This window comes from Muscardinus avellanarius (assembly GCF_963383645.1).
Source record: "Muscardinus avellanarius genome assembly, chromosome: 3".
NCBI lineage: Eukaryota > Metazoa > Chordata > Mammalia > Rodentia > Gliridae > Muscardinus > Muscardinus avellanarius.
Window position 1 is genome coordinate 15029807 of NC_137788.1, and position 8944 is coordinate 15038750.

Consider the following 8944-nt stretch of genomic DNA (forward strand, 5'->3'; position numbering starts at 1 on the left):
CTAGCGGAAGTAGTTGGAACATCCGTGGGAAGTCATGTACCAGGTTTGATCAAAGGCGTCCACGACGGCCGGTGCCAGGGGCCCTTCCTCCACCGCCACCAAGTTCTGCTCCAGCTGCTTCACGCTGGATATGCCTATGATGACCGCGTCTCCATGGGCGCCCTGCAAGGGGCGGGCCAGGCTTCAGCACCTCTGCTGCCCAGGGGCTCCCTACCTACTACAAAAACCTGTGGGACCTTAATCACATGAAACAGCATCTCTGAACCTGTCTCCCCATTAAATTGGGAGGTTCATACCAATCAGGGGCATGGTAAGAGTGTGCTTGTAACCGGCCACGTCAGTAACTTCTCTAAGAACGAGATTGCTATCCAGAAGTGCTGGGCCAAGGAGATATCCCAGAAAAAGGAAAAGAGGAATCACAGAAATACCAAATAATTTTGCCGGGCGTGGTGGCGCACATTTGTAATCCCAGCATTCCGGAGGCTGAGACAGGAGGATGGCGGTTCAAGGCCAGCCTCAGCTACTTAGTGAGGCCCTTTGCAACTCAGTGAGATGCTGTTTCAAAATAAAGAATACAAAAGCCGGGCGTGGTGGCGCACGCTTGTAATCCCAGCATTTGGGAGGCTGAGACAGGAGGATCGCACGGGTTTGAAGCCAGCCTCAGCTACTTAGTGAGGCTCTCAGCAACTTAGTGAGACCCTGTTTCCAAATAAAATATAAAAAAAAAGGTCTGGGAGTATAGCCCAGAGGTAGAAAGTCTCTGGGTTCCACCCCCAGTACCACCAAAAAAATAAAATAAAATAAAATAAAGAATACAAAATAGGGCAGGGGTGTAGCTTGGAGGTAGACTGCCCCTGGGTTCCATCCCCAGTACCGCAAAAAAAGCAAATAATTGTGTAGTTCCCTCCCTCTCATGCCCACACACGCATTATAAAAGCAGATGCTGAGCCCAGGGACAGACGGCTGGTTACCTGCAGCTGTGAGTGGTGGTACATCCACCTGAAGGCGGCTGAGGTCATGCTGGGGGCGCTGGGGCCGTAGGAGTCCTTCAGGGCCTTCTCCACCAGGGCGATACCCTTGAAGAGCTCCTCCTTCCAGTAGCTGAGTGGGTGGGGACGGTGGGGCAGGGTCAGTGTGCAGGAGTGCTCAGGGCAGCCCAGCCTCTGCAGCACTGAGGGCCCAGAATCTTCACGCAGTGTTACTTTTTTTGGTACTGAAGACTGAACCCAGGAGCATCCTACCTCTGAACTACGCCCCCAGCACTTTTTATTAGTGTATGGAAATAGGGTCTTACTAGGTTGCTGAAAGCCTCGCTAAGTTCCTGAGTCTATCCTCAAACATGTGATCCTCCTTTTTCAGCCTCCCAAGTACTGGGATTACAGGTGAGCCACCCCACCAGGCTGAGTTGTTATTTTTGAGCGTCAGAATGTGTGCAGATTTCTGGGACCCCTGATCAGGCTCTGCTCTTAGACCAGGGTGGGAGGGGAGGGCGTGGGCAGGAATCCTGGCATTTAACGTGCTCACCAGGTACTAGTGACAACTCTCAGACGTGCCCCCTCAATACCTGTGTCTACAGCACCACACCTGTGTGCCCTGGGTCACAGGGACGATGACCAGGCCTGAGCCCCCTCCAGCTTTGGTGGCCTTGACTGAGCTACCCCCTTCCCCATCCTCACCTGCTCAGTGAAGGAAGGGCACACCCCTGCCAGCCCCTCAGTCACTAGAGGGGACCAGCTGCTCGTCCTTCCAGATAGTGAAGGGTGGACAGAGACCCTGGACTTTGTAGGGTGAGGCTGGGCCCTGGCAGGGTGCCCAAAGCAACCTGACAAGCCCCACTCAGGGCCGAGGTTCCTCTCCTAGTGTGGGGGATGGGAATCCTTGGGGGGAAGGGCATGCAGATAAGGGTATAAATCACAGCAAAGAACACAAGAGGAAGAGGCAGGCATGGTGGCACACGCTTGCAATCTCAGAATTTGGAAAGCTGAGACAGGAGGATCGCAGTTTTTGACCAGCCTCAGGTACTTAATGAGGCCCTTTGCAACTCAATGAGACCCTGTTTCAAAAATAAAGAATAAAAAAGCCGGGTGTGATGGCTCATGCTTGTCATCCCAGCATTCGGGAGGCTGAGACAGGAGGATCACAGTTCGTAGACAGCCTCAGCTACTTAGTGAGGCCCTTTGCAAATCAGTGAGACCCTGTTTCAAAATAAAGAATACAAAATAGAGTTATGGGTGTAGCTCGAAGGTAGAATGCCCCTGGATTCCATCCTTAGTACTGAAAAAAATAACCTTGTTGAATTGCTATTTGTAAGTCTAAAAACACTAGTTCTGTAGCAGTCAACCAAGGAGGACACTGAAAAAAATTTTTTTTCAATACTGGGGGTTGAACTCAAGTGTATTCTACCTCTGAACTACATCCCTGGCCATATTTTATTTTTTATTTTGAAACAGGGTCTTCACTAAGTTGGCTGTGAACCTGCGACTCTCCTGTTTCAGCCCCCCAGGTACTGGGGTTACAAGTGTGCACCACCATGTCCGGCAGGACACTGAAACCTGGTAAATACTGACAACAAAGTGTAAGCTTGAGCAAGGGTGGTGGTGCGTGCCAGTACTTGGGATGTGGGACATTAAGATCACAGCCTTGAGAGCCTCAGCAATTTAGTTAAGCCCTTGGCCATTTCAGGACAGTGTGTGTGTGTGTGTGTGTGTGTGTGTGTGTGTGTGTGTGTGTTACTGGGGATGGAACCCAGGGGCATTCTAAGTGTGGGATTACAAGTGTGTGCAACCATGCCCAGCCATGATACTGTTTTAAAACAAAAAATAAAAAGAGGCTTGGAGGTAGAACACCCCTGGGTTCAATCCCCCATCTCACACACACACACACACAAACACACACACACACACACACAAACACACACACACCAAAAAAGGTATACATTATATCTACCACAGTAAATGCTAGTGGGATAGAAAGCTGTAGAGGTTTCAGTTGCCTTTGAAGAATGGAAATTGAGTTGCTCTTAACCATGGGCATATATTACAGATGAACAACTTTTTAAAATTTAACTGTGTGTGTGTGGTGCTGGGGATGGAACCCAAGACATCTTGTATAAATAGGTAAGCCCTCTAGCAGTGACTACATCCCAAGCCCCCACCTCAACTCACCGATTCATGTAGAGCTCCGACCACCTATTCCCAAAGAAGCGGCCCCCAGACTTTTTCCCATCCTTGTCCTCAAACTTGTACTTGCCGGTCAGCATCCCCCCTGTGGGAAGACAGGAGTCACACCCCAGCCCAGACTCGCCCAGAGGCTGCCAGACCCCTCCCAGGACTGGACTGGAGCCGCAGGAGGGACCCAGGAGGGATGCGGATGCACCCAGCCTCTTGTCACAGCCCTCCCTGCTGCCCAGGGCCAGGGCTGGGGGTGCTCCAGGGCAGACACAGGCAGATACGGGGCCCTCAATGCCCACCCACCCGAGAGGGCCAGCCCCAGGCAGCCTCACCAGCCAGAGGGTTGAAGGCGTAGAACCTGAGGCCAAAGCGCCGGAGGCAGGGGAACAGCTCCTTTTCCACCATCCGCGTGGTGGCGTTGTACATGCCCTGCAGGGAGGGGCCAGGGTCAGCCTGTCATGGGCAACCTCCTGAAACCCTCAGCGCAGACCAGGGCAAGCCTAGGGCCTTGACAACCGGATGGTCAACTTAGGGGTGGGAGGGGAGAGAGGGGGCCGATGCCCAAGGAAAACCCCTGAGGCCTCACTCCTGAGCACCAGCTCTGAGCTGGATGCCGCATTCAGAACCAGCAACCAAAGGACAAGGTCCCAGCGTCCAAGCCGTTACCGTATGGCAGAGGGTGGACAGCTGTGGCTGCGTTAAGAGGCATCACACCTACTGTGTGCTGAGACCCGCGCCTCCCACCAGGGTGGTGCATCACACTTGTTGACCAAGAGGAGGAAGGAGAGCGGGGCTGCGGGGAGGGGCCTGAGCAGAGCCACCTGAGTGGGACCTGAGCTCCCTGCAGGGAGGGCAGAGGGTGCCAGGCTGAGGTGCAGAGCCGGCTGCAGAGGAAGACAGCAAGGATGCCACCATGCAGGCAGCCAACACGTGACCAGTGGCCAGGCTGGGAGCTTGGGTGACATCCTGAGGGGGCCTGGGACCCATCCACGGGCTTTGGGCAGGAGAGCATCTGCTATGTATAGGGCACAGAGCAGCCCCAAGGGCAAGGAAAGTCCAGGACCAGCAGCAGGGCCCTGGAACCCAAGGCCTCTGCAGCCCTGGCCCCCGGGGCCCCTCACCTGGTACACGGTGGGCACGATCCAGCCTTTCTCCTTGCAGAGGGTACAGATCTCAGCCACTTGCCAGGAGGGATAGTTGGAGAGGCCAAGCTCCACAAACTTGCCCTGCAGGGGGGAGGCCGTTCAGATCCCAGGTTACCGCAGAGCCCAGCAAGGGGTACTGGGACACCATCTGCCCTGGGGCCCCGGGGCCTCCAGTCTCCTTCCTACTCGTGTCAGGAGGAGCAGAGCAGCAGGGCCACCTCCCGGCTCGAGGTCACCCTGACCTCCTGGTGCAGCTGGTTGCAGGCCTGCAGCGTGTCTTCCAGGGGGGTGTCGTGGTCGGGCATGTGCAGGTAGAAGAGGTCCACTCGTGGACACTGCAGCCGCTTCAGTGATGTCTCCAGCTGGAACCGGACGCTCTCAGGCTTCAGAGTGGTCCCATCCATAGCAATGGCCTTGGTGGCAATTTTTACTGTGGGGAGAGAAATGAAAGTTCAGGGTAATTTACCAAGCATCAGCCACAGGCTCCTGTGTCCAAGTTCAGACACAGAGTCATGTTCAAATCCCAGCTCCACCATCACCAGTTCTGTGACTGACAAGTAACTTACCCACTCTAGATTTCAATCCTCTCAACTGTAACAGTGGGAGTGACATTGGTCATATCTTATAGGCAAGATCTGGAAACTTGGCTGGAAGTGGTTTCTGAGCTGCTGGTATCGTGGCTCTGGTGATTTTGTATAGGGCAGCTGCATGTGCCAGGCCCGGCCCTGGGACTGGTAGAGGCAGAAGCTCCCTGCCCTCAAGGACTCAAAGTCTGTGACAGGGACATGGGATAAAAAGGGGTCACCAGATGCCATTCATCCCTGAATGTACCCCTGGAGCCTGGACTTCTGGGCACTGTAGGAATTCTCTGAATGCTTTTGGGATTGAGATCTCTGTGGTTGGCCTTGAAATTTTCAAAGATGACCCTGGCCAGGCATGGTGGTATATGCTTGTAATCCTAGTACATAGGAGATTAAGACAGGAGGATCGCAGGATCAAGGATAGTCCCAGCTAAACAGCAAGACTCAGCAACCTAGCAAGATCATGTTTCAAAATAAATAGGGCTAAGTGTGTACTTCAGAGGTAGAATGCCCTGGGTTCAATCCCCACTGCCATACACAAAAGAAGAGAAAAGAAAAGAAGAGAAAAAGTAAGAAAAGGATGATGGTGCTGAATGAAGCCTGGATGAAGGAGGCCTGGGAGCAGGAGAGCAGTCGTAGGGTACAGCAAGATACAGGGGAACTCAGGAAAGAAAGACCTGTGGGGCCTCTGGGAATAAAGGCCGGGATCAGCTAGAGGCTTCTCCCATGACCTCAGGCCAGCAGGGCCCCATCAAGGCAGTCCACGCTTCCCCTGCCCCTTTAAGAAGCCTAGGTGGAGCCGGGCCTGGTGGCGCACACATGTAATCCCAGCATTTGGGAGACTGAGACTGGAGGATTGCGGTTTGGGGACAGCCTCAGCCACTTAGTGAGGCCCTCTGCAACTTAGACCCTGTTTCAAAATAAAAATTACAAAATAGGGCAGAGGGTGTAGCTCGGAGGTCAAATGCCCCTGGGTTCCATCCCCAGACCCACACACACGCACACAAAATATATATACATTATATTATATATAATATTATATATATATATATATATATATATATATATATATGACAAAGCAGGATATAGTGGCGCATGTTTGTAATCTCAGTATTAGGGAAACTGAGATGGGAGGATCACAGTTCGCGCCTGCCTCAGCAACTTGTGAGGCCCTCTGCAACCTAGCAAAACCCTGTTTCAAAATAAAGAATAAAGAGCCGGGTGTAGTGGCACACACTTGTAATCCCCCTGCTTGGGAGGCTGAGACAGGAGGATCGCACAGGTATGAAGCCAGCCTCAGCTACTTAGTGAAGCTCTCAGCAACTCAGTGAGACCCTTTTTCCAAATAAAATATAAAATAGTGTAGCCCAGAGGTAGAAAGCCTCTGGGTTCCATTCCTAGTACCACAAGAAAAAAAAAAAAGAATAAAAAATAGGGCTGGAGGTATAGCTCAGAGGATTCAATCTTCAGGACAAAAATGAAAGAAAGAAGAAAGAAAGAAAGAAAGAAAGAAAGAAAGAAAGAAAGAAAGAAAGAAAGAAAGAAAGAAAGAAAGAAAAAGACAGTAAGGAAGGTAGGTCTGGCTCTATCCTCAGTACAAACAAAAATCCATAAATCAACAGCTAATCGTTTTAGCCTTCCTAAGGGCCTGCAAGCACATAAGTGCATCAGAATACTGAGGAGGCCCCCCCTATGCCCATAAGCACATTCTCCCCCAAAACTACACAGGCCTCCTCCACCCCTCTCAACACTGCCAAAGCTCCCTGCCTTTGCATAGCCACGCCCCTCCCGGAACCCTTTCCCCTCTTACTCCCCCTGGCAAGCTCCTTTCCATGTATGTTTGTTACTGGGATTTGAATCCAGGGGTGTGGTTCCACTCAGCTAAATCCCCAGAACTTTTTTTTTTTTTTTTTTTTTTTTTTTTTGGCGGTACTGGGGATGGAACCCAGGGGCTTTCTCCCTCTGAACTACACCCTCAGCCCTATTTTTTCTTCTTTATTTTGAAAGTAGCTGAGGCTGGCTGCAAACCTTGGATCCTCCGGTCTCAGCCTCCCAAGCGCTGGGATTACAAGCGTGCACCACTACACCCGGCTTTTTTTTTTTTTTCTTCTTCTTCTTTTCTTTGCTTTTTTTTTTTATTCTAAGTTGCTAAGGTCTTGCTAAGCTACCCACGCTAGCCTAGAACTTGCGATTCTCCTGTTTCAGCCTCCCAAGCACTGGGATTGCAGGCCCGGCCCCAATACCTGGCTTCATTTGCATTCCTTAAGTCTAAAGTTCCTTTCTGGGAGGTCTCCTCAATGGCTGTTCTTGGGAAGCGCTCTCCTGGGTTCCGCTGCCATCTCTACAACCTGAGCTTGCTGGCCGGTGGTTAGTGTCATTTCTCTCTCCTTACAGGGTACGGTGGCTCTCACGGCTGCACCTGCTGGAGCAGGAGACGCTGGCACCCCTTGGAGTTAGGTGTGGGACCCAGAATAAGGCTGGCACTAGCAAAGTAGGAATTCGATCTCTTGCCACGTCCAAAGGATCAGAAACTAGAGGTGCAGACAAGGAGTTCGCAGCGCCCTGGGGTGCTCAGGGGGAGGTCGGAGCCCGCAGGGAGATCGAGGATCACCCCGCACGGTGCAGGGGAGGGCAGGGGCAGCTGTTACCTTTGCTCTTGCTGGTGCCCAGGCCGAGCCCCATGCCGCCCAGGATGGTCTCGGACTGGCCTTCGGTGTACACGAAGGCGGTGTCTATCTGGTTGTGGCCGCGCTCCAGGAAGAGGCGCACACACTCGGCGCCGGCCGCGGCGTCCATGTAGCTCCCCATGGTCATCGCGCCCAGCACGGTGGCGGGCAGTTTCTTGGACATGATGGCGGTGGCAGCAGCAGCAGCGGCAGCAGCAGCGAGAGACCGGACAGAGTGGGTTTGAAGAACTGCACTGCACCAACGTCCAGGAGAGGGGTCACTTTAAGTAGGCTAGGGCCCCGCCCACGTGGGCGGGGCCAGTCCGTGGGCGGGGCGAGGGTGGGGCAGTGGGCGGGGTCAGAGTCCTGCCCCTCTGCACTTGCTGCTGAGCGGTGGTGTCGCTCCCCGCGTTGCAGTAGCTGCCTGCGTGTGTCCAGGTCTAGGTCGTTGGTCCCCCAGGGTGACTTGAATCACTAAAATTTGAAAAGTGGAACTTTGAGGCCGACCGTGGTGGCACACTTTTGTAATCCCAGTACTTGGGAGGCTGAGAGGAGAGGATCGGAGGTTCACCGACCAGCCTCACTTAGTTGAGGCCCTCTGTGACTTAGTGAGAACTTGTTTCAAAAATAAAGAATAAAAGCCGGGCGTGGTGGCGCACGCTTGTAATCCCCGCGCTTGGGAGGCAGAGACAGGAGGATCGCGCAGGTTCGAAGCCAGGCGCATGCGCTGGCTTAAGAGACCCTGTTTCCAAATAAAAATACAAAATAGGTGTCTGGGAGTGGAGCCCGGAGGTAGAAGGGCTTCCAGGAACCCCAGTACCACCAAAAAAAAAAAAAAAAAAAGAATAAAAATAGGGCTGGGATTGAAGCTCGAAGGTAGAAGGCCCTGAGTTCTATCCCCAGTACCGCAAAAATAAATAAATAAATAAATAAATAAATAAATAAATAAATAAATAATAAATAAGGATCTTCTCGGGCATCCACAGCAAGTCGTCCACCTCCCTGGCCTCGGATGTCTGTGCCCTCCTGGATGTAGAACAGGGGGGATAAACCCAAGGGCGGTCCAAGAGGTTGGGAACTTTCAAGGGCTCCGAAGGCTTCCCTTTGGAGAGAGAAAGGCAAGACCTGTCAGCCTTAAAAGCCAAAGTGCCTTTCAGACCTGAAGGCAAAATACTGCTGTGGGGACAGCACTGGAGAGAATTCACTGGCGACCACTTTCACTATAAGGAATGCTTTAAAATTGTAATCCCCGCGCTTGGGAGGCCGAGACAGGAGGAGCGGGAAGCCAGCCGCGCTGGCTTAAGAGACCCTGTTTCCAAATAAGAAGTATAAAAATAGGTCTGGGAGTGTAGCCCGGAAGTAGAAGGGTTTCCAGGAACCCC

General features: G+C 52.6%; 1 protein-coding gene across 1 annotated transcript; it reads right to left on the bottom strand.

The window, feature by feature from the left end:
- On the bottom strand, positions 1-7746 carry LOC308259987 (aflatoxin B1 aldehyde reductase member 3-like; the record flags this gene model as incomplete). Its single annotated transcript, XM_080691330.1, has 7 exons — positions 1-162; positions 972-1101; positions 3165-3264; positions 3503-3599; positions 4292-4396; positions 4558-4745; positions 7545-7746. The coding sequence occupies 7 exons, from the start codon at positions 7744-7746 to the stop codon at positions 1-3; spliced, it is 984 nt and encodes a 327-aa protein (XP_080547456.1).
- Between the last annotated feature and the right edge of the window lie 1198 nt (positions 7747-8944).